Source organism: Scardinius erythrophthalmus (genome assembly GCF_964197995.2).
Source record: "Scardinius erythrophthalmus genome assembly, chromosome: 6".
NCBI classification, from domain to species: Eukaryota; Metazoa; Chordata; class Actinopteri; order Cypriniformes; family Leuciscidae; genus Scardinius; species Scardinius erythrophthalmus.
In genome coordinates this window covers 16,359,771-16,383,906 of record NC_138226.1, presented here as the reverse complement: position 1 = coordinate 16,383,906, position 24,136 = coordinate 16,359,771, and the positions used below count along the sequence as shown (strand labels likewise).

Here is a 24,136-nt window from a genome sequence, read left to right as displayed (position 1 = left end):
ATGGGGTCCGAAAACTTGGTCCATAAATCAAACACGCTTGCATGTAATAATATGAAACTCAGTACACATATAGATCTCATCGGGCCGAACAACTTTCGTGCTCTAAGTTTTACAAAAGCCCAACAGGAAGTCGGTTATTATACGTTGTTTGGAAAACGCATACAATGGAATGTGAAATACTCCTCCTAGGGATTTCATCCGATCGCCACCAAACTCGGTGAGAATAAAGTCAAGACATTGAGGATGAATTCTTGCGAACAGATTTTTGATATCTCGAACGGTTTGGCCGTGGCGAGGAAACTAATTTATGGCGAATAATGGGACACAGGAAGTGTGTTATAACTTCTGCATACATTGACAGATCTTGATGAAACTTCAGCAGTGTATTCGTTGTAAGAGGCCGATCACATGGATGTGACTATTGTGAGTCAAAGTTATAGCGCCACCAACTGGCAGCAGGAAGTGTGTCACTTTCAAAATGCTTTGAAGTCACCCTCTTACTTTTACCCGATTTGCTTCAAACTTTATGTGTATAATGTAAACACACGGCAGATGTAGACCTGTGAAAGGATTATTGATATCTTAGATACTGTTGCCGTGGCAACGCATCAAATTTTAATATTCTTTTCGGATGCGTTTGAAACTCTTAGCATGCTTGAAATTGGATGAAACTCGACAGACACATAACACTTATTAGCCAGTAGACATGTGAAAAGTTTCAGAAACGGGCGTGGCAGGGGGGCTCAACAGCGCCCTCTTGAACAGGGTCTGAAAACTTGGTTCATATATCAAACACGCTTGCATGAATTAATATGAAACTCGGTACACATATAGATTTCATCGGGCTGAACAACTTTCCCTCTGTCAAGTTTCACGCCAGCCCAACAGGAAGTCGGCTATTATGGGTTGTTTGGAAAACGCTTGCTGTGGAATGTGATGTACTCCTCCTAGAGAATTCATTCAATCACCTCCAAACTCAGTCAGCATGAAGTCAAGACATTGAGAATGCTAAATTGCGGACGGATTTTTGATATCTCGAACGGTTTGGCCGTGGCGAGGAAACAAATTTATGGCGAGAAAAGAGAGGAGACGAAGTGTTATAACTTCTGCATACATTAACTGATCTTGATGAAACTTTAGCAGTGTGTTCGTGGTAAGAGGCAGATCAGATGGATGTAACTATCGTGAGTCAAAGTTATAGCGCCACCAACTGGCAGCAGGAAGTGTGTCACTTTCAACATGCGTTTGACAAAAGTGGGTGGGTTAGTTTTACCAACAGTTACAAAAATCAGTATATATATTGGTCTCACCGAGCCGGACAACTTTCTAATTTACAGTTATTAGCTCAGAGCAAAAGGAAGTCAGATATTTTGGTTTGAATGTGGATTTTTTGGATATTTCAGACTCTGAGTTTTTAGCTACTCTTCCTAACTGGTTTATTTTATTCACACCAAACTTTTTCAAAATGATAAAGATACATTAAAGATGCTAAATTGTGAACGGATATTAAACATCTCAAACGGTTTTGCTATAGTGAGGGACTAAAGTAAAGTAACACTTAAAGCCTCATCTTCTAAAAATGTAATTAAACACCATTTATTTCTATATAAAAGTATAAAAATATCACAACTAAACCCATTTTATTCTTTTTTTTTCAATTTAATAAATATTTATAAGTTTAAAAATAGTAATTGTACTATTTAGTCCCATAAAAGTCAAGTCATACATAGGGCTATACTGCCCTCTTGTGTTCAAAATCAGGTAGGCCTATTGTATCTACTTAAAAATATACTAGGTATGTGACGGTGAGAATATTTTACCACCGGTTAATCGACATGTGACACCGCTGGGGGCTTTTGAATCGCCAACTTAAAAACGAAAGTAAAATATGTTCGTCCACACTGACATTGATAGTGGTTGAGCGAGCGTTTCAAATTAATTCCTATGGAAGTAGGAATTAACTGAAAAACGTTCACTCTGTTCTGCTCGTTCCTCGCCGTGGATGTGCACCGTTATGAATGCCCGTGCAGCCATGAGCATTTTAGTTTAATTTTAAAATTAGCGCCTTTCGGGGGTTGATTGCTTGAAATTATTTTACAAAAGCACAATGTTGTGTTTTATTGCGACTGTACACAAATATAAGTTAACACTTTGCAGTTTGAATGTCGTCCTGTATAATGACGGAGTATGTTTTTATGTGTCCACTGTTCAAACGCGCCCACGCCACACACACACACCCACCCACACACACACGGTTTACTATCTTTGTGGGGACTCTCCGTAGATTTAATGATTTTTATACTGTACAAACTGTATATTTTATCTCCTTACACTAACCCTACCCATCACTGAAAACTTTCTGCATTTTTACATTTCCAAAAAAACTCATTCTGAATGAAGCTTGTTTACCCATGGGGACCTCTATTTAGGTCCCCACTGTGATACGAGTCCCCATGAGTCTGTGTGCATTCAGGTTAAAGTCCCCACCGGGACAGAAAAACATGAACACACACACACACACACACACACACACACACACACACACACACACACACACACACACACACACACACACACACACACACACACACACACACACACACACACGCACACACACACGCACACACGCACACACACACACTAGCATTGCAATCTTGACATTGCAGCCTGTTCATTATAGACTTAATAAAATATAATAATAAAATGGTCAACCTAACAAATAAAGATTACACTGCTCTAAATAGTCAGTAGTACAATTCGTACAATCACAGTATGCACCGCTCCACTGTGAATTTTCCAAGGACATTTTTGCGCATGTGAAGAGGATCATTTTTCCCTTCGATATTGGAACGTGAGTGAAGTACAAAGCATATAATAAACAATAGTTTAGCACCAAAAAAAGGTAATTATATATATATATATATATATATATATATATATATATATATATATATTTTTTTTTTTTTTTTAAGTGACAAGACAAAGAATATTACTTGTCTGATATATATATATATATATATATATATATATATATATATATATATATATAAATATAGCTGCGAGCAGCGATGGAGGGCCCAAGCCGGTGACACCGCCACCCCGGTGCCTTTAGTGTACTAAAGGCACCAGGTTGGCGGTGCCACCGGCTTGGGCCCGCAATCGCTGCTCGCAGCTATATTTTTTTTTAAATCCAAACAACTGGCCACTGAACCAGCTGATAAAATCTTCATTTGATTCAAAACGTGATTACAACTTGAGGACGCTCAAACTCGATCGTATTTTACTGATCAAAGACGCGCGCGTGCACACGCACTGAGAGGGAGCGCGGTTCACCGGGCTATGGTAAAATAACGACACAGTTTCAAGGTGTGTAGCCTATAATTTAAACTACTTAGTCAATGCTAACAGTAGCTGCTGTAAGGTTTTTATTACTGCTGCTCTCCTTCTAGTCACTTCTGAACTTTTATTGATTAAGCTCCAGGTGACGGGTTGCCAGATATCACAAAAAGAGCAAAATAAGCCCCTTAAAAACGCAAGCATGGCAAAACTTTACCGGGGAAGGAACACATCTAAACCACTAGTATTACTAATATCCTATACAATTAAAAGGAAGTAACTAATTTATTATGAATAGAATAGTTCAATATAAAATATCAGATATTATAAACTGAATGATTAAGTGAAACAATAACATGAGATTGAAAAGTTATTCAGCAATATTTTCTTTAAAGTTTAATCGCACATACGAGTTGTATTTAATATCAATCAGTTGGGGGCAGTTCGTCTAAAAGTTGATGGTTGTGTTCTGTTTAATATATTTAGCTATCAAAATAGTTTACCAAATAAATCATTTACCAAATAAAAGAAAAAGAAAATCAAACAAGGTGAAGTACTTTTCATTTCTAAAGTAGGCTATTTGGGTTTATTTATTATACATAAAGCCCTTTCTGTCAATTTCTCCAGAATAGCATAACTATATTGTTAAATATATTGTTACTGTGAAATAAAATGAGTCATATCGTGAAAAAATTATTTTGGTCATACCGCCCAGACCTAGTCTAGCCTAAGCAACCTGTGCTTAAAAAAATAAATAAAAATAAATAAATAAATAAATGTAAAAATCGAGAATCGAATCGAATCGTGACCTTAGAATCGAAAATGTAATCGAATCGAGGATTTGGAGAATCGTGACACCCCTAGTGAATACAGTGTTGAGCCCCATAGTCTTGGCGTGAAACAGAGCATCATGGGCCATCGCGGAGAAGGAGCTGTGGGCGTGCACGATTGTGATGCGCTCCCGCACAAACACGCATCGGAGTAGCGGCAAACTGTGAAAGCAGGTCGTGGCTGTGGACTGATTATACATGACCTGAAACGAAGGGACGTGAGTGAGAAGTTTGATATGTACAATGGAGGTCAAAAGTTTGGAATAATTAAGATTTTTTTTATGTTTTTGAAAGAAGTCTCTTATGCTCAACAATGCTACATTCATTTGATCAAATATACAGTGAAAACAGTAATACTGAGAAATTTATATAACTTTTCTATTTTAATATATTTAAAAATTCATTCCTGTGATGGAATTTTCAGCATCCTTACTAGTCTTCAGTGTCACATGATCCTTCAAAAATCACTCTAATGTGCTAATTTGGTGCTCAGTTATTATTCATTATTATTGGTGCTCAGTTATTAATAATGGTTATTATGATCAATGTTGAAAACAGTTTTTGCTGGCTAATATTTTTGTAAATACATTTTCTTCAGGATTCTTTGATGAATAGAAGGTTCAATAAACAGCATATATTTGAAATAAAATATTTTGTAACATTATAAATGCCTGTCACTTTTGATTAATTCAATCTTTCTTTTTGTTTGTTGTACACCAAACTTTTGAATGGTAGTTTATCACAGTTTTTACGTAAAATATTAAGCACTAAGCAGCACAATTATTTTCAGCCTTATTTATAATAATGAATGTTTTTTGAGCACCAAATCAGCATATAAGAATGATTTCTGAAGGATCCATCATATGAATAAATTATTAGAATTATTACCTTGGTGAATATAAGAGACTTATGCTTTTCACAAACATTTTTAAAAATCTGAATTATGCCAGCAGTGTGTGATGTGACCCTTTTAAACTAATGCAATATATTGTAAAACAAACCTGGAGTGGTAGATAATACACCCAGGGGCGATTCCAGGATTTTATAAATGGGGGGGCACAGGGGGGACCAAGAACCAGTGAGGGGGGGCCCATGGGAAATCAGAAAATTCAACTGGAAAAACTTCTCCTAAAGTAGAACAGTCTTTTTTTTTTTTTCAATTAATGATTATGCAGTCTTTACTTACATACATCATTGTTTATTCTTTCAAGCAGATATATTTATTTGTATGAATTAAATATAATTAATCTTTATTAAAGCTATTATTAAAGAGCAGTGAATGCTTTTCTCTTTTTATTTTGTTGTTTGAACAGAAGGCATTAGGTTTATTACGCACTGTCACTTTAAGACCGAGTGTGCAGATCCAATTGCACTGCTAATGCACATCCGATACTCTCACAACTGTACGTTCTGTAAAGACATAACCGACTGTGTTTACGTGAATACTCTCAAAAACGGACATGTTGTGTGTATTTGTCCATTCAGACGCGAAATAGAGCTCAATTTAGTCCTTAGCGCGCAGCGTGCTTAGCTGTAGGGCTGCAGTCTTCGGGTCGCGTGTGTGTGTGTATGTGTTCGCTCAGAAAAACATACCGAATAAAGCTCTCTTTCGCGTCGTCACTCTTATTCAGATCTGTTCATATGTCTGCCCTTCTCTTTCTCCCAGACGTTTACATTTTTGACGATTTGTGAGACATGCATCAAGCGCATTCCAATTCGTGTGCCGCTGGGTAGGTCAGCACGTTACAATTCAAATGTGCGCATCTACCACAAACGCAAATCAGTTCTGACTGGATCTATTCCCCAATCGTCCCTCCCTAACATTTTCGTCTATTTTTTATTCGTTGACGAAAATGTCAATACATTTTCGTCATAGTTGTCGTCATTTAAAACTGTTTTTGATATAGTTATCGTCTCGTGTTTGTCTGTGAAAAAATGTCATTGACGAAAATAATGGCGAACATTTTTCGTCAACGAAATTAACAATATAATATACTGTAATTGAGTGTGCATACCATAAACAGTGACATGTCGAGGTGTCTCTCTCCTGACTCCTGTTTGAAAAACGCGGACCAGATCCTGCTTTGCGAATCGCAAATCAAGCAGTGATTGACAGCGCTCTGATCCAATGGCGTTGGGCATTGTCATGTTGACCGTAAATCTAGCCCAATGATGTTGGGGGGGCACCAGGGGGGGCCAATCATATTCCAGGGGGGGCCGGTGCCACCCCGTGCCCCCCCTCTAGACACGCCCCTGAATACACCTTCAGTCCGTTGGTCAGGTAGCGAATCCCACGGCGGTCTCCATACGCATGCGTTGCTATCACAACCTTATGGCCCTTCTCTATGAGGCACTGTGAGAGCTGGTAGATGTGACTCTCCACACCACCCATGTTTGGGTAGAAGAGGTCTGACACCATACATATCCTGTGCTTCACACCCTGCTCATGATCAGAGGAGTGTGTGTCCAGGGATAGAGGTGGTGTTTTAGGTGGATGACTGTGACCTCTCCTCCTGTTGCCCATGGTGTAGTGAAATCCTCAGTGCTCTGCCATTCAAAAGTAGAGATGTACAACATGTAGTTCAGCACAACACAGTTACACAAGCTATATATTGCAGTATATTGTGGCTGAACGTCTCTACAACAACACTGCAAGAATTTAACACAATTTATGTACATTAATGTTACGTTACATTTACATAAATGTAAATTAACTATAAAGATACTGAAACACTCGCCCAGTCAATCACTCACTGGCTGATAAAAAATGAAACTGAATCCTGAACAAAGACTGATTTAAGATGTGTGCTCGATCTTGTTACATCTTTATCACTTTTTAAATCCATCGTTAATTCATAAAAAAATTGAAGGTGTCAATTGTGTTTCCCTGGAATAAAATGCAAATAAAACAGTAGACCATCCATGAGACCATCACGTCTATTTCCGTGTTGTTTGGATTCTTTTCTTCGTGGTGTAAAATGAAATGATGCGACGGTAAGTTCTGCCCTCTAGAGGACACAGTACGTTACGTTTACAGGAAATAGTTCGATTTAAGGAAGACAAAACAATATTTTTTCCCATTCTTTTCTTTATTACTTCTGTTAACTTTAAGGTCCAGTTAAAATAGTTTCATATAATACTTTTGGTCAGCAGTGAGTGGCATGTGACATTAAATTAATGTAAGTGTGTTTGTATGGCAGATGTGTTGTAATTTGTTATTGCAAAATAAGAACCCCTGATGTTTTCAAATCCTAAAAAACTCCCCTGCACCAAAAAAGACAAAAAGCACCACTAAATGGTCCATTCCAACAGTAAAGCCATATCTTCTTCTCTGCTGGAAACAGAATGTCTTTCTTTGTTGTTGTTGTTGTTGTTGTTGTTGTTTGGAACTATGAGGTTGAACTGACCACTCAGTGAGGAAGTCACTGACTGCACAAAAACAAACAGGCTATGTTCACACTTAGCGTCTTTTTTGACAAGAAAAAGTTGACAACGGCGTTTTTTTAGCAAAAAAAAAAAAAACGCTGGCAGCGTTCGGTTACAAATAGCAGCCGAGCGCGTCTTTTGTTGCTATAACAACAGCTGCAATATAGCCTAGTGCTGTGTGATGCAAAAAATGTCGAGAAAGAGAAAGTTGGCTCTTGCGTTGGCTTTTGAAGTTACCGGGGAGGAGAATGTTGGTTCACAAAGACGTTTGTGGGTGCACGACATTATACGGGGAAGGAAACTGTATGGTGCTCCATATTTTATATACCACATTATACCGTCTCCATTTTTTCTTGTTTTTCTTGTTATGGAAACGACAGGTCTCGCTACTCGCTTGTCATTGGTCAGCTGTCAAAAAGGCGCTTGACGTAGGGCGTTCTTTTCAGAAAAGTTGAACTTTTTTCAACTTAAAAAGACGCTCTGAGCTGCAGAAAAAGACGCCGGCGGTGGTGTCTAAAAAAGCGCTCAGGACTTTTTTGAAAAAACAAAAAAAACAAACAAAAAAAAAACGGTTTACTCCATAGGGTTATAATGTAGAACAGACGCTGGCAGTTTGAAAAAAGACGCTAAGTGTGAACATAGCCTAGGCTACATGGTTTCACTTTAGGTTAGACGGGCGGGGTCTAGTATATAAATACATGCTGTACAAAAACAACCCTTGTTCTTCGACTGCAGTGACAGTCAAGGATGTGTTCACAAGAGCTCTTATTGGATTACTCTTTACATGAGATATGGCATTTGCAGCAGCTGGTATGTTTTTTCTTTTTCTTAAAAAAAAAAAAAAACATTCATATCATATCATAGTGCTAGAGAAATAAAAATCCTTCAAAATGTGCTAATTTGGTGCTCAGTTATTATTAATTATTATTGGTGCTCAATTATTAATAATGGTTATTATGATCAATGTTGAAAACAGTTTTTGCTGGCTAATATTTTTGTAAAAATCATAATACATTTTCTTCAGGATTCTTTGATGAATAGAAGGTTCAATAAACAGCATATATTTGAAATAAAATATTTTGTAACATTATAAATGCCTGTCACTTTTGATTAATTGACATGTTTTCAAATCCTAGAAACTCCCCATGCACCAAAAAAGACAAAAAGCACCACTAAATGGTCCATTCCAAGCAGTCTAAAGCCATATCTTCTTCTCTGCTGGAAACAGAATGTCTCTTTTTTTGTTTGGAACTATGAGGTTGAACTGACCACAATGAGGAAGTCACTGACTGCACAAAAACAAACTTACATGTTTCACTTTTAGTTTGATGGGCGGCGTCACATGCTGTACAAAAACAACAACCCTTGTTCTTCGACTGCAGTGACAGTCAAGGATGTGTTCACAAGAGCTCTTATTATTGGATTACTCTTTACATGAGATATGGCATTTTTCTCCACAATTTTCTCAGACATTCTTTTGTTTGGCAGGAATTTGGAATAGTGCAACAAATATTCAAAAGTATTCATATTTATATGTTGCATCTTTGTTAACATCACTCATACAGCATGTTTCAACATGTTAACAATATGTTTCATACTGAGTTGTTTGTAATTAATAGCTTTACCACACTGTGTCAACAGCGTTACTGTTTCATTTCCTGTTGCGGTTACTAAATTCATTGGCTGTCTATATATGTTGCAGAAGAAAAAAGCGCTGGAGTTACCTTTAGTGATGTTAGTCTCATGAAGCCAAACATAAAGAAGAATAAAAGAGCTTCTGCATCATTCCCAATTATCAAGCCAGAAATGAGTGCTGCTGAGGTATAATGTCACAAACATCTTCTACATAGACAGTTTCTTTTTTATTTTAAACAGTGCCAAAAATACCTTGTAGTTAGTTTTAACTTGATTTGTTGAAGGTGCATGGTGAATTAATATTTTGGGCTTGTCCCCGTTTTTCCTGATAGAATATTGTTAAAACATTCAAACAATTTGGGAAGGACTGTATCCAGGTAAATATATGCATGTAATATAAAGTATTATTAATTAACTTTAGTTTAAGCCACTAGTATTTGCTTAATATGTAAATATCTCTGTAGCGGTTCAACTTCAAAATACCAGCCACTGAAAGCATTCAGCAAAAAGACAACTCTCTTGATGAGTCAAAGGACATTATCAGAGACCTGGCTTCTGAACTGGACAGAGTGGTACAGGTAAACATTTGACATTATTATATAAATTTTCATACGAGTTTAACAGAAGTTTTAAATTATCTGCATTATGCCCACAGTCAAAGATGTTCTACTTGATGAATCGAAAGTTTAAAAAGAAAGGAACTAAAGAAGAGCCGGATGAACAGCAGTATTATATTTTGCAATGGGCTGAAAATGTCGAGAACACACAGACAAAACAACTGGACAAGGAAGAGGTTTGGATTCACTTCTTTATGAGTGATTAGTTTCACAGAAATGTGATTATGTCCTAACCAGACATCATGCCATAAACTGATATGTGATAAGCAACACAAATATACCTCTTTCTGTTTTGAGAGTTTGTGTTCTAATCATTCTGGAGTAAAGTGGCAGAAGATAACACAGTGGAACAGGGAAAATTATGTATTAACCCTAACTAACCCTATTTTAGTTGTCAGTGGTATTTGTTTACTCTTTCGTTTCTTCTCTTTTGTTTGCTGTAGATACAACAGACCTGTTCAGAGCAGTTGTTGAACAGTGAAATGAAATTTAACAAAGCAAAAAAAATCTTGTCTGACTGGTGTTGGAAACTGAAAGACATGGAACAGGTTTGCATGTTTACCGAGATCAGAGGGATAAGACGTTTCTGTCATGCACAAGATTAAATCAGATATCTCAAATATCTTTCTGTCTCTTTCTGACTATAGAACTCAATATGTCCAAAGAGGGAATGTGAAGAAACACTGAGGGATCTCCACAAAGAATGGAAACAGGGAGAGTCCAGCATACTCCCAGTAATGGACTGGATCATATGTACTGTACTACAGTCAGAAAGCTCTGAGGTAAAATTTATCATAATGAAAATGAAAATTGGTCCTGTAAAGAAATCAAGTATTGCTATAACTGAGACAGTAGTCCATGGCTTTTCAATATTTTGTTTGTAACCGAACATATCTAAATGCATGAGATTTCAACTAATGTTTTAAACTTTCAATAAATGTCATACATTTTATGACTCGTGTTTATACTTAAGGAAACATGTTTTATATTGATTTCATTTGGCATTTTTTAAAGTATTTTTAAAAAATCTATTATTTGTCACTTCAATCACATTTTAATCAAAATGAATGTAAAATCTTAAAGAGTATTTGTGGTTTTATTGTTTTGTATAGAAGGATTCAATCCCCAGACATTGGGTGAAGAGTAAACAGAGATCCAGAAACGCAGGTGAAGATTACTTTGGTCTTTCCTACAGAGATTTTACATATAGTGTTTTTATGCTGTTTTCATGCTGGTAAAAATTTGTCTCAGAGAATGATAAATTGCATTAAAATATATGTGTAAAAGGTTATGTCAATGTGTTTCCTTGTTGTCTTTATTCCTCATAGTTGGATTATGCATTCCTAACCCAGGTATTTCCATTGACTTTCATAAAATCATGGCTTCACTTTTAATTGCATTTTAATTTTTTGGAAAAAAAGAAAAAAAAATTGTGTTGATGCTCAATTTGGTTTAATGCTTAATCCAATGTTACTTTCATTTTTGCAGTTTGGAAGTGGATTACAAAATCACCAGGTAAAGCTCAACTGATATATAGCTTTATATCAAGAGCATGTAAATGTACTATACATTACTATATAGAGTTTAATTTTAATAATTCAATATATTCTCATTTTGTTCTTGAAGCTGTTGTAATTCTGGATCCAAACACAGCCAACCCAGACCTACTAGTCTCTGAAGATGGAAAATCTTTGAGGGTAAAAAAATATGGTCATAATAACTGGAACGGGTTCCAAAGGAAGCATTCTAAATTCGATGGCTGGACGTGTGTCCAAGCTAAAGAGGGTTATAATACAGGTAGCCATTACTGGGAGGTAGATGTGAAGAAGAAATATGAGTGGCGGGTGGGAGTCGTGAAGGAATCAGCTCATCGTAATGGCTATGTCACCATGAACACAAAAACAGGGTACTGGAATCTGCGTCTGCAGCTGGGAACTTTGATGGCTTTGACTGAACCAGTCACTAAACTCTACATGGCAACACCCTCTAGGATAGGAGTTTATCTGGACATAGAGGAGGGCCACGTCTCCTTCTATGATGCTGAGAAAAGAAGACATATTTACACATTTAATACAGACTTTAATGAGACAGAGAACATTTACCCAATGTTTGGCACCATTGAGACAGACAGAGCATTGGTGATTTCATCATAAAATGTATTTCAGAAACATGTAGTTTAATACATAGCCTATCTCTGTCAAGATTTGTTCATGTGTGTGTGTGTGTGTGTGTGTGTGTGCATGTGTGTGTGTGTGTGTGTGTGTGTGTGTGTGTGTGTGTGCAAACACATGGCCTGTGTTTTGGGCATGTGATTGCATTGTCTTGTGTTGTTTACCACGCCCCCTTGTTCTCCTCGTTAGTCTTGATTGTTCATCGGTGTCACCTGTGCCCTGGTGATAATGTCTCTTATTTAAGGTCCTGGTGTTTGTTACTCGGTGCTTGTTCGTTTTGTATCTTGTCCTCCTGTTCGGTGAGCTGTTTATTCCTGTGATCAGAGTTTGTATCCTGCCTGTTAGTTCTAGTCTTATGTTATTGTCAAGTTTATTAGTCTAGTCCTGTCAATGTTCATTTGCCCCTTCGAGGGTCTTTGTTTTCTGTCTGTTTAATAAATCCATGTTTCATTTATTACTGTCTGCATTTGGGTTCATATCCGTATACCGTGACAATCTCATGATCCTTCCTTCTCTTGCATTAAGTTTAAAGTTGAGCTTTAAAAAGAAGACTCGTTTGTTGTATTTGATATAATCAAATTATTTTAATTTTAATCAAATATTATTTATTTGAATTAAGTAATATTTGTGGTTCTTGAAATAGATCAGTTTAATTCTCCATTCTCAAATATTTTGATAGAAATTTCACAAATATATTAAGTGTATTATAAATAAATAATTGGTTAGTCAAATACTAAATTCTTTTAGTGAAAAAAACTTAAACCTGTAAATTTGAGATAAAATGAACAATAATGTAAATGATATTCAGAGATTGTATTAAGTTAATAAAGTTAAATATTACTGTGATATTTACTAAGCCACATAATTATTTTTAGAGTGAATGTAAAAAAAAATGTATGGGCTATTCATTTTTTTTATTTGTTTTGTAACTTAAGTGACATCAGGAAGAGGTTATACCCTCCTGATTATAGTTCAAACCATCAGGAAGTTATGCAAAATAATGTATAATCCCTAGTTTCTCAAGGAAGAGTCTCTCTCAATAACGAAGAGGGAAGTCTGGCATACTAGAAAACTTGTTAGTATATAATTGGTTCTTTGACTCATTCAATTGAAAACAATTATTAATATCTGAGCATTTTCTTCTTTTAGCACAGATACAAAGTGGGAGTAAAAACTATTTACAAAAAGCTGTAATTACATGTAATATAAAACTGTAATATTTGGGGGAAATGTAGGCTATTTTAGGGACTTTAAGCTTGTAGTAAAATTCCAAATTTGCTAAGTCATAGCCAGAAGGAGATGCCTCACCTATACGTTTTATCATGACATAGTTTTTCTGTAAAACACATTAACTGAGACAATTCAGAGGTTTACTGTCATGAACATTCAGTTATTTTGATCTTAGATTTTCATGGCCTTTTAATTTGTTTTATCAGTCACACATGTTCTCCTTTTTTATTTAGTTTCCCGCCACTTATATGGAGATTCATTAATCATCACAGGTGTTCATACCACTGATCTATATAGAAATACAATGTCATTATACAGATCAGTGGTTCATACCCTGAATATTAAAAACACACAATTCAAGTTCAATTAATCGAGTTGAATTAATGTAACCTTCTGTCATTTTTACTCTTCAAAGTGTACACTTGCAGGTGTTGATTATAATTAATTTACTGTTAGGCCCATTAAAGGACAAACAATATCTAAAAAGTGTATAATTATCTAACATCCGACTAATTAAAAAATAACCTCAAAACATAACATAAATGGGGGTATGGGATATCTATATCTAGCATAGAAAAATAAATTGTCAGAACGTCGTCTCGCAGTTGCTGAATGTCGCGCAGCAACGTTGCTTACAGCCCTGTCAATATAGCCTACGTTGTTACAATGTTGCGAGCACGTACACAGCGTTGCCTTAGTAGAAATGCAACGTGCCACAGACGTTGCCACGAGAGAGTCTTCATGAGCACTGGGAGTGGAAGCACTCGAGTTAAAGCGGTGTAATGTGTGGGAAATGACCTGTGCAATCATAATTTACTTAATTTTTATTTAATTGCCTTTATCTCTCTCTACTTTCATACCAACCTAATTCAAACTTGAATTGCCATTGACCTTTTTTTATATTAATATAAGCAAGGCCTATAGCCTTAATGTCAACCCTTACTACCAAATCTCTTCCCACTCTCAATATTTTTTACCAGTTTATTTGCCATATTCATTTGTATGCATATAATTTCGGTAGGCTATAGCTATCCATTTCCTTTGTATTTGCCTCAAAAACGTCAGTATTCATCAAATTGGTGGTGATGACTGCCGGGACAGGCTACAGAGTAGACGATCGTATGTCATTGTGGTGCGTTCAAGTCCTCCTGGGAAGTTCGTACGTACGAGGTGGGAAGTCGTGCTTATAACGGCATGTGCGTTCAAGTCACTTTCGTCGGAGCAAGATGGCGTAGTATTTTCTCTTAATTAATTACACAAAAATACAGTAAGGTTCTTAAACTCTTGTTCTAGAAAATGAAGAACAAAGAAATGTGCATCAGGTGTACTTTGTGTTTTTATGTTTTTAATTAATTTATGAAGCCACTACCAACACATCATTAAATGTTGCATTGTTATATTAATACTATCATATTCTGTGTTGGCGATTAGCTAACTGAGCTGTTAATAGAAAAGCCTGACAATATCACGGCTAATTAATACCTTTACGTATTGTGTATTCCGCCATGTCAATCACTGACACGCCCCCAACTCGTAAAGATCGGAGCTTAGAGAAAATCCCGAGCTCCCCACTGGTATTTACGACATTGTGGTGCCGTTCAAGTGCGTTCAACTCGTAAATACGAGATGACTTGAACGCACCACCCCCCACTGACACTGAGAGAAAGAAAAAAAAGAAAAAATGTTCGAAAAATTCCCTCTTCTCTCATAGGCTACTGAATAATATCACGTGATTTGCGTGAAAAAAAAATCACGTGATAGCAAAGAATGAGTGTGTTTATATTATTCAGTAGCCTATGAGAGAAGATGGAAGTTTTCGAACCTTCAGCTAGATATCACCCTATTTTTTACAGTTTATGAAAGCTCGCTGTTCTAACCGATTCAGTCAGGACTCAGCAGCCCATGTTCCGAAGTGTTTGTCTAGGAGTACCCGAACAATATGAGGACTTTATCAAAGCTCATTCGAAACCTGGAGGAATCGCCTAGAAACGGTAAATCAATAAAGCATACAGATAATTAAAACGTGCAGATACAAAATATATATATAATGTATTTGTAATGTAATGATCCTGAGTGATGGAGATATGTTCATTTAAAGTTAAAGCCGAACTGTCATTCAGTTCGTTTTAATTGTATGCTGTAGCTTGCAGATTATTTACGTGCTATAATATGTGTGACTTCTTTTAAAGGACATGATGTCATGTGGGAAACTAATATTCATTCGAAGATTGTTGGGAGAAAATATGATTGTATGTCTGAACCGTTCACAAAACCACACTTGTCACTGGTAAGTTTTCATCACGAAACAATTTATATAAAACCAACAATGCACTTCTGGGTTCAATAGTTATATTTCTGTCACACTATGTGTTATTTTATAACAGGTAAACAAGAGGATGATGATGCTTACATTAGGAATAGGATCATCAAAGGTAAAATTTCATCTTTAAAAATACTCAGGTTAATTTTTAAATTAGCCTAAACATACAATCTTCATCATGACTGCTATGTTTTGAAGGACAAATCATACATGGACAAGCCTGTGTCTATGTCTTTGTATCCACACAGAAACAAACGATAACCTTGGACACCTTTAAACACATTACAACAGACCTGGCAACGCAGCTAGATAGAGTCACAACAAAGGTACATTACTAATTGTTACTGTTGGTATGTTTGTTTTAGACATTTTATCCAATTAGATCATCTCTTGACATGCCTTGACATGCCTCAATCCCTGTCTCATTTCAAAGGCTGCATAAGTCAACGATGATGCCTCATTTCAGTAAAGTAACCATTACATTCTAAAGTCATAATGAAATCATAACAATTTACACTTCACAAGGAATAACGGGCAATTTTATAATGGTTAGGCTACTTTTGTGAAATAAGACATCCTACCTTAATGACATATGCAGCTGAGAAATGCACATTTGAAATGAGACAGCTAATTGATGAGCAAGTGAGAGATCATCTACATTATCATTCTTATGTCTAGACACTGAGTGAGTAAGTTTTGCTACTATTTCTATTATAGGTTTTTGGAAAATCACAAGCTTACAACGTGGTGGATGACTTGAGTTTGGAGGAGTGTAAAGTTTTCATTGTCAGATGGTCTGAGGAGCTGAAGTGTTTGCGTGCAAAATACAGAAGGCATCTAGGCAAGGTAAAAGTGACTCAATATCTGTTTGTAACTACACACAGGGTCCAGATTTAAAGCCTTAGAAATTGCCAAATGCGAGTAAAAATATTTTGATCAGGAAATAAAAAGCTGATGGGCCTCTTTATCAGGAAATGCAGGAAATGTCTGTTGAATCTTGCATGACTCCCACAAAGATTAGCTTCTAAAGAACTTGAAATGTTACAGCGAAACTGCGAAATGTCACATTCCGTTCCATTATACATATTCTATGGAAGAAACACCAACACTTCGCACCTACCTACACTATATTTCCATATAATTTTGAATGTATTTGAATTGATGATTTGCATTGATTTGTTAATCAGCTGCAAAATGTAGATATGTGCTTTTATTTGCAAATTTCTTTCCATGACGTAAAGGAGAATGAGAAGGAAACCAGATAGGTTATCATGGTTAGGGTGTTTCAATAACTAGGCTAGTCCCTTTGGTTCATTATGCTGTTGGTAACAGCTTATAGTTTATGATCTTTATAGGTATGGTCATGTTGGTGTCAGTCTACTGCTGCTGGTGAACTCCATAAAGGGCAGTGTGGTGTTTCATGTACTTGTGTCAACAGTATAAAGAGACTATACAGAAAGCTATCAGAACCATGAGAAAACATTCATTCGAACCTAATGCCTTGAATAATCAATCAGTCTATGATGTAGAGATATAAGACATGCATTATGCAAAATGCAAGTATTGCATAAACAACAAAAAGATTGCTAAAAGGTAGTTAATGTTTAAATATTTCTATTTCATCAGATTTCCAATATTAAGAAATGCAGAAGGAGTCTGGAAGGTCTAAACACCAGAGATCATCAAGTTCAGAAACTGACAGAAGCTCATAAAGATTTTCACTGGTTTATTTATATTTTGAAGTCACTTCCAAAGGTTAGTCATAATAAAAAAGCTTTATTACTTGATCATACTGTCTGCCTTGTTAATATTCTCTCTTTTTTTTTTTTTTTTTAAGTCCTCAGTGTGTCAAGAAGGATGTGCTGTAGTAGAGCTATTGAATCTTTACAGACTGTGGAAGAAAGGTCAGCTGATCAGCATGCTTCCTATCATGGACTTTATCATGAAGACACTCAAGGAAAAGGTATCATGCTGAGATCATGTTTCTCTTTTGTTTGTCTTCATGTTTATATGCTACTCCACCATTATAATCATCCACATGTGTAAAATTGTTTATAAGCCTTGTTTCACTTTTCCATTTCATATATAACTTAAAATCAAAAGCAACTGCTTTTATTGGGTGACTAGATCTTAGGGTCCTTCCTATTAGATTTGACTGGCGTTTGAAAACCATATAGAACTGACCCCAACCCATCTGGAGTTGCAGATGGTGGCATAAATGATCTATGTAAATAACTCTTGGTTTCTATGTCTTTAGAATTCCGTTTTGAAACAGAGGCTTCAACATAGATCAGCATGGATGGAAACAGGTGGGGATTTTGTATTTACATGCATAGAATTTACCTTAGAATGTGGAGTGGCTGGTGTTTTTTGTAAGCACATATGGTAAGTTGTGCATTTATAAGAAAAGGCAAAGAGATATCACTTTCTATATGACATTACATTCCTGTAAAATTCCAAAACATGTCTCCCATTACTTAGTTTCTAATTTCAAACTATTTCTAATTCTCTGTCTCTCCATTTTAGGTTAATCTGTACCATTGGAATTTAAACTACATCTTCTAAAAAAAAAAAAAAAACAGCCGAAAACGTCCTATGGAAAACGTAAACCGAAAATGAATGTCACCCGCCCCTCCCATCCGTGCGCAAGCGCTTCGGTTTGGGTTTCACTCACGGTCGACCTGTTATCACGTTGAAGGGGGTGGATTGGAATCCACTGCTGCTTCAATGTATATGTAATGAGTGATTATAATCAAGGTATTAATCAATAATTTTCCTTCTAAATATCAAATGAGTTGAATGACTTCTCTGGAGATTTTACTTTGTTATAGAAGTTACCAATGTGATTACTGAAATGTTCTTTTCATGTATTCTTTAATGTCAGTATTTGATATTTGAATGCAGTAACAGTGCTTGCCTATTTATCCCAGCTTCCAGAAATTAAATAGGGACTTGTTTTGTGTTTGAGAAAGGTCTTCAACATGTTAAAACATATAGGGGTCATTGAAGTCTATAGTTTAAGGGACCATTTGTCAGTTAAAGCCTATAGTTTCCATTTAGACATTCCATTTAAGTGTCCTATCCTGAGAGAAAGAACTTGTTATCTTGATGTTTTGAGAGGACTCTCCTGTTTATAGCTAGAGCCTTGCCAAATCCAACCTTGGAAAAGATGTGTGCCGGTGTGTGTGTGTGTTAGTCTTCTTGCTTACAGGTTAAGGAACCACTGGCATTATTGGAGATATTCGAGACATGCTGACACCCAGCAACCCAAATCTGCGATCTGGAAGGTCACGACGTGCCTGACTTCAGGGTCCGAGTGTCAGCGGCATAATCAATAGAGATATGCTTCTGTCTATCTGTATATGTGTGGAAAATTACTATGTTTATCAATTTCTTAGCCAATCAGAATCATTCAGCCTGTAAGCAAGGACGTAGCTTAGACCTTGGTGAAGGGTATAACTACTGTGATCTTTCTAACTGTAAGCGAGGCGGCCTACGAACTCCTGTGTGAGTCTTGAAGCTGACTTCTGCTGATGAAACTGCAAACTATCTTCAGTAAAACTTTTCTTCAATTTTTTATAATTCTGACTCCGGGTCTTCTTCAAACATCTGGTCCTTGGGTCCTAAACTGTTAACCCCTAACAATGTGTCTGCCTATCAAAGATTAAGCATGTCAGCGGTATGGAAGTATTTTAAAGTTTCAGATGAGGACACCAAAGTTGCAATATGTAACATTTGTTCTGCAAAAATCTCAAGAGGGGGTGCGGTGGCGAAGAACTTTCCAACAACAGGTTTGATACACCACCTGAAATCACGTAAACAATGTTGAAATCAGACATCCTCCTTGTTTATATGCAACAGCAGAATAGAGGCCCACTGCCATTCTGTGATTTTGTGTGCAGTTATTCAGATAATTGTGGATCTTTTTATGCACAACTGTTAAAAAAACTATTTTATTTGATGGAACATAAACCTTGAAGAATAATATTATTTGGTATTATTATTTATAGTTATTGTTAAAAATATTTTAGGTTTTATGTAACTGTTAATAAAAGTTTGATAATTCTATTGGTTTGTGATTTTTAATTTCAGATCCATTAAATTAAAGCAATTTAAATTTATCTATATATATATATATATATATATATAATCCTTTTTTTTTTTTGGTTTCGGCCCAGAATTTTCATTTCGGTGCATCACTAATTTTGACACATTTGTTTACTTCATGTATGTGGTTTTTTTAATCTTCCCAGATTGGCCAAGTTGTGTATGACGAGGTACTTTCAGTTTCTCTTTTTTGGGACTGTGGTTGTTCATTGTTTTCAGTGCATTTTCGGAAGGTTTTAATTAAATAAATAAAAATAAAAATTTAATTAAAATTGATTTGAAATTTTAAGACGTTAGTAAAACCTTGAGTTATAATATATTTGGCCACTAGGGGTCATAGAAGGTTCGTTTCCCAGTGTTGTCCTGTGAAGTGAACTTTTCATACCTTTTCTGCAGATATAATTTAGTCTATCTACATTTTAAAAGAAATTATGTCTCAGGTTTGGTGAAAAGCTTTATCCTGCAAAACAGACAAACACAGGGCTCTTTAGTCATCACTCGTTGTAGTATCTTTATTATAAGATAAAAGCTTGACATACAAACCAGTAAAGGATCATTGTATCTGGTGAGAGGTATTGCACACAGCATAAAATTGTTGTTATAAATCGTTTTTAAATGATACAGTCCATCTAAATATGGAACTAAATTATGGAACTATAATTTTTTTTTAAAACTCTTTTTAATGGACTTGAACACCATTGTAGTAGCAATTCAGAACAACTCAAAAAAGGATGTGAATGTTATACACAAATTGGTGGATTTATAAACAATAACACAATTATTTCTATGGCCCAGGATCAGCATGTAACAATAAATGGCAAATGTATAGATAAACATAACTATTAAACACAACCAACAGATAAGGCATAAATTGAGAATGTGTGATTATTTACTCCCTGTGACTATCCCTGTGGATTCGTAATAAATGCTATGAAAAAATTGCTAAAATCAAGACTGTAATTTTTTGTTGTTGTTTGTTTTTTGCTTATATTCTTTAACCTATTCTATCTTCAAAACATAAATGTTTAACATTAAAAAAAAAAAAGAATTAAAATTGTATTAGGAAAATATGTCTTTAATACTTTTCACAGCGAGAAATTAGCTACTTTTTAGAAAGTGGCTAATGTTTATACTTTTACTGTATGAGTTTCTTTTGCATTGCTTTTAAGATTAACTTGTGTGAAAATGTATCATCTAGAACAGGAATTTTTCAAACTTGGATCTGGGACACCTAGGGTACCACAGAGGTATGGGGCTCAGGAACATTTTGAGAAATAATATTTTTCTCAATTATTATAAATCCTTATACATGAAAATACATAGCTGCCTTTATACTTCAGTATAAAGGGGAGCATCATTTGGCATCCGATTCTGAAAACACCTGATCTAGAAAACATGCATGTATGCTGGTCCAGCTGATAATGTGGCACTAGAGAAATTTGGAATCAAAGAATTTGATTAAGTTTCTGTTTGGTCAGTCATATAGTTAGATCATCTGACCTGGCTCTGCTGCTCCCTTTGCTAAGACGACTTAATGATCTTGTTTCCTCTGTTGTTTCTAGTTCCAGAGCTATAAGTGGAACATCCATCACCTCCTCTATGGCCTCCAAGGCTTTTGATTTTTCAGAACACTCCTCCTTCTCAGGGCCCCCAGTTTCCACAGAGTCTTCTTCTTTCTCATCCCACTCCCTAGAGCCTTTCAACTCCTCTGGATCCTCTATCTCTAATGACACCCCATCCTTCCCCAAAGTTTTCTCCTGTACAGTCTCAACTGAAAGTCCTAGAGCTTTATCTAGAACTTCCTCACCTGTATTGAATGCAGTCTCAATGGGTCTATTCTCATTTAGGTTTTCTAAAACGTCATCCTTACCCATCCTTACATCTTCTAGAGCACAACTTCTTCCTGCATCCACTAAATCCTCTAGAACACCACCCTTTCCTATATTATCTACATCTTCTAAAGTTCCACCCACCCCTGTGTCTACTTCATCGCTTTGAACTCCATCCCCTTCTGTATCTTCTACATCCCCCTGAGCTTTGTCCTTTCCCAAATCCACTTCATCCCCAATGGGCTCTGTGTCAGATACATTTGACCCTACAACCTCCCCTAAAGCCTCAGACTTTTGTTCTCCCAAATCTCCAGCAATCTTCTCATCATCTAAAGTTTTTACCTCCTCCAAAATGTCCTCATTTACAAAAGGCTCAATCTCACAAAGTTCTCTCTCTTCATCAGACGCCCCAATTTCTGTCCCTTCCTCTACCACTTCAGGTAAACTCTCTTCTTCTCTTAACCCCTTGTCCTTATAGGTGTTATCCTCCTTTCCCCCAAATTCCTGTGAGATTTCATTCTCTTCAGCTCCTGAAAAGTTTTCCTCTTTTGTTGGCTCAGCATCTACCAAACTCTTATTCACTGACTTTTCCTCAGTTGCCTCGCTACTGGCCAGGTCTCTTAGATCTAAATCCAGACTCTCCTCAAGTGATATTAAATATGTTTCCTCCACACTTTCTCCCTCTGATCGCTCCTCCAGTACTTCTGGTAAAGCTGTCTGAGTCTTTAAGCTGTCTACCTCATCTCCTTCCCGAAGTAGCTGCTCTGGTGGGAGCTCTGATAGTGTCTCTGTGACCTGAATGAAGGAGGGTCGAGTCTCATCACAAATGATTGTCTCCTCTACAGGTGGAGCTGTTGGCATAACCGCCTCCTGACTCCTTTTCTGCTCCTTCTCCAGTTGAGATGAGAAGAACTGTCCCTCTTCCATACTGACCTCAGCTAGTGGATGTATGTGTGCAACCTCGTCTATCTTCTCCTCTTCAAGGTGCCTATAGCCTTTGCGTTTTTGGACAGGGGTGTTTAAGAGAAACGGTAAGCTTCTCTCCGGTGGTCCAAGAGGTTCCAACTGTGCAGGAGCTGGTCGATGGAACACGAAGCGGATCTTCTTCAAGCCAAGGTGGCTGATCTCCACAAAGTTGAGGAACAATGAAACGCAAGCAACTGCCAGCATGAAAATGATGAAGATAGTCTTTTCGGTGGGCCGGGAGACGTAGCAGTCCACTGTGTTGGGGCACGGCCAACGGCTGCACTGGTACAGTGGCAGGATGCGGAACCCGTAGAGGAAGTATTGTCCGACCACGAAGCCTACTTCAAACAGAGCTTTGAAGATGATATGGCAGATATAGGTGAAAAGCAAGGTTCCCTCGAGTCTGAACTTTTTGCTACTCTTAGTGCTGGTCTCCTTGGTGGTGCGAACACTTCCCTGATCCGTCGCTAGGGGAAGACGCTCCTCACCGATTTCCTGTTGGTGGCTAATCTCAGCTTCTTCACGCTCCTTGCGCTTCTCCTCCATGTGAATGTAATGGACAGCATGGCCGACGTATACAAGCGAAGGTGTGGATACAAAAATGATCTGTAACACCCATAGACGGATGTGAGAGATCGGAAAGGCCTCGTCGTAACACACGTTCTCACAACCTGGCTGCTTAGTGTTACATATGTAATCAGACTGCTCGTCTCCCCAGACAAACTCTGCAGCCGTGCCCAGAATTAAGATGCGGAAAATGAACAGCACCGTGAGCCAAACACGGCCAATCACAGTGGAGTGCTCGTTTACTTCCTCCAAAATATTACCCAAGAAGCTCCAGTCTCCCATGGTTGTATATTAGCTGTGTACAAGAAAGACAAATAGGAATTAGGGAGAAACTAGATGACATAAGTGTAGGTAGCACTTTATTTTACAGTCTTGTTCCCATGTACATACTACACTGTAAACAAAACAAAAAAAAGTTGCTGCCTTAAATTTTTGAGTACAGTCAACTTGGATGTTCAAGTCATTTCAACTTAAATTGCATTAAACTGACTTAAAGTAATGAGTTGAATCTTGTAGAACTTATAAAAGAAAGTTTAAAATTGCTTGACTTATTTTGATGAGTTAATGCAATGTAAAAACATATGTTGTCATAAATTATTGATCATATAATTTTTTACAGTGTATGTACTTATTATAGTAATTGGAATAACTGGGTAATTACTACTAACCCTGAACCTACCCATAAACCTAACCTTAACCCATCTAGTAACCTTATATTACCCAGCACTCTCTTAGGTAAGTACACATGAGTGCACATACTGTTAAAATAAAGTGCAACCCAAGTGTCTTTTACATTATCTAGTGATGCATTATAATCCTGACACATAATACATACATAATTTTGCTGTTTTTTATACAGCGTTTTCAAAATATAGTTAGTGATATCCCAAAAAATACTTTCCAAATGTACCTTCTCACTAATCTGTAAACCTTTTTAAACAAAACTAGACAGAACTGACCATTTACAAACAGGACCAGGAAACAACTGTAAGGCTCAAGATATGCCATTGCCAAAACACATCACCAATGGGCTCACATTCAACATTTTAAGCCATCTGCACATCTTAGACATAAGAAAACAATTTTAAAAGACAAAAATTAT

The 24,136-nt window shown here is 36.6% G+C and overlaps 3 protein-coding genes across 5 annotated transcripts; 2 read left to right on the top strand and 1 right to left on the bottom strand.

Annotated features, from left to right (window-relative positions):
• The first annotated feature begins 7,845 nt into the window (after window positions 1–7,845).
• On the top strand, window positions 7,846–12,477 carry LOC308692963 (uncharacterized protein). Of its 3 annotated transcripts, XM_081369619.1 has the most exons (12): window positions 8,070–8,402; window positions 8,729–9,111; window positions 9,295–9,413; window positions 9,560–9,604; window positions 9,692–9,805; window positions 9,883–10,020; window positions 10,288–10,392; window positions 10,492–10,626; window positions 10,957–11,011; window positions 11,173–11,196; window positions 11,333–11,359; window positions 11,471–12,469. In XM_081369619.1, the coding sequence occupies exons 2-12, from the start codon at window positions 9,027–9,029 to the stop codon at window positions 11,995–11,997; spliced, it is 1,374 nt and encodes a 457-aa protein (XP_081225745.1). In that variant the 5' UTR covers window positions 8,070–8,402; window positions 8,729–9,026; the 3' UTR covers window positions 11,998–12,469. The 3 variants fall into 3 exon arrangements, with proteins under 3 accessions (XP_081225743.1, XP_081225745.1, XP_081225744.1); XM_081369617.1 differs by lacking the exon at window positions 8,729–9,111 and having other exon boundaries at window positions 7,846–8,402; window positions 11,471–12,477; XM_081369618.1 differs by lacking the exon at window positions 8,729–9,111 and having other exon boundaries at window positions 8,279–8,402; window positions 9,298–9,413.
• Window positions 12,478–14,900: 2,423 nt separating this feature from the next.
• On the top strand, window positions 14,901–19,147 carry LOC308692161 (uncharacterized protein). The gene is made up of 9 exons (XM_081367922.1): window positions 14,901–15,236; window positions 15,435–15,532; window positions 15,630–15,677; window positions 15,814–15,891; window positions 16,283–16,411; window positions 17,192–17,320; window positions 17,403–17,528; window positions 17,823–17,874; window positions 18,092–19,147. Exons 1-9 carry the CDS (start codon window positions 15,185–15,187, stop codon window positions 18,094–18,096), a joined length of 717 nt encoding a protein of 238 aa, XP_081224048.1. The 5' UTR covers window positions 14,901–15,184; the 3' UTR covers window positions 18,097–19,147.
• A 2,003-nt stretch (window positions 19,148–21,150) lies between these two features.
• gja8a (gap junction protein alpha 8 paralog a) lies at window positions 21,151–23,316 on the bottom strand (the record flags this gene model as incomplete). Its single annotated transcript, XM_081367656.1, has 1 exon — window positions 21,151–23,316. The coding sequence occupies one exon, from the start codon at window positions 23,314–23,316 to the stop codon at window positions 21,151–21,153; it is 2,166 nt and encodes a 721-aa protein (XP_081223782.1).
• Window positions 23,317–24,136: the final 820 nt, after the last annotated feature.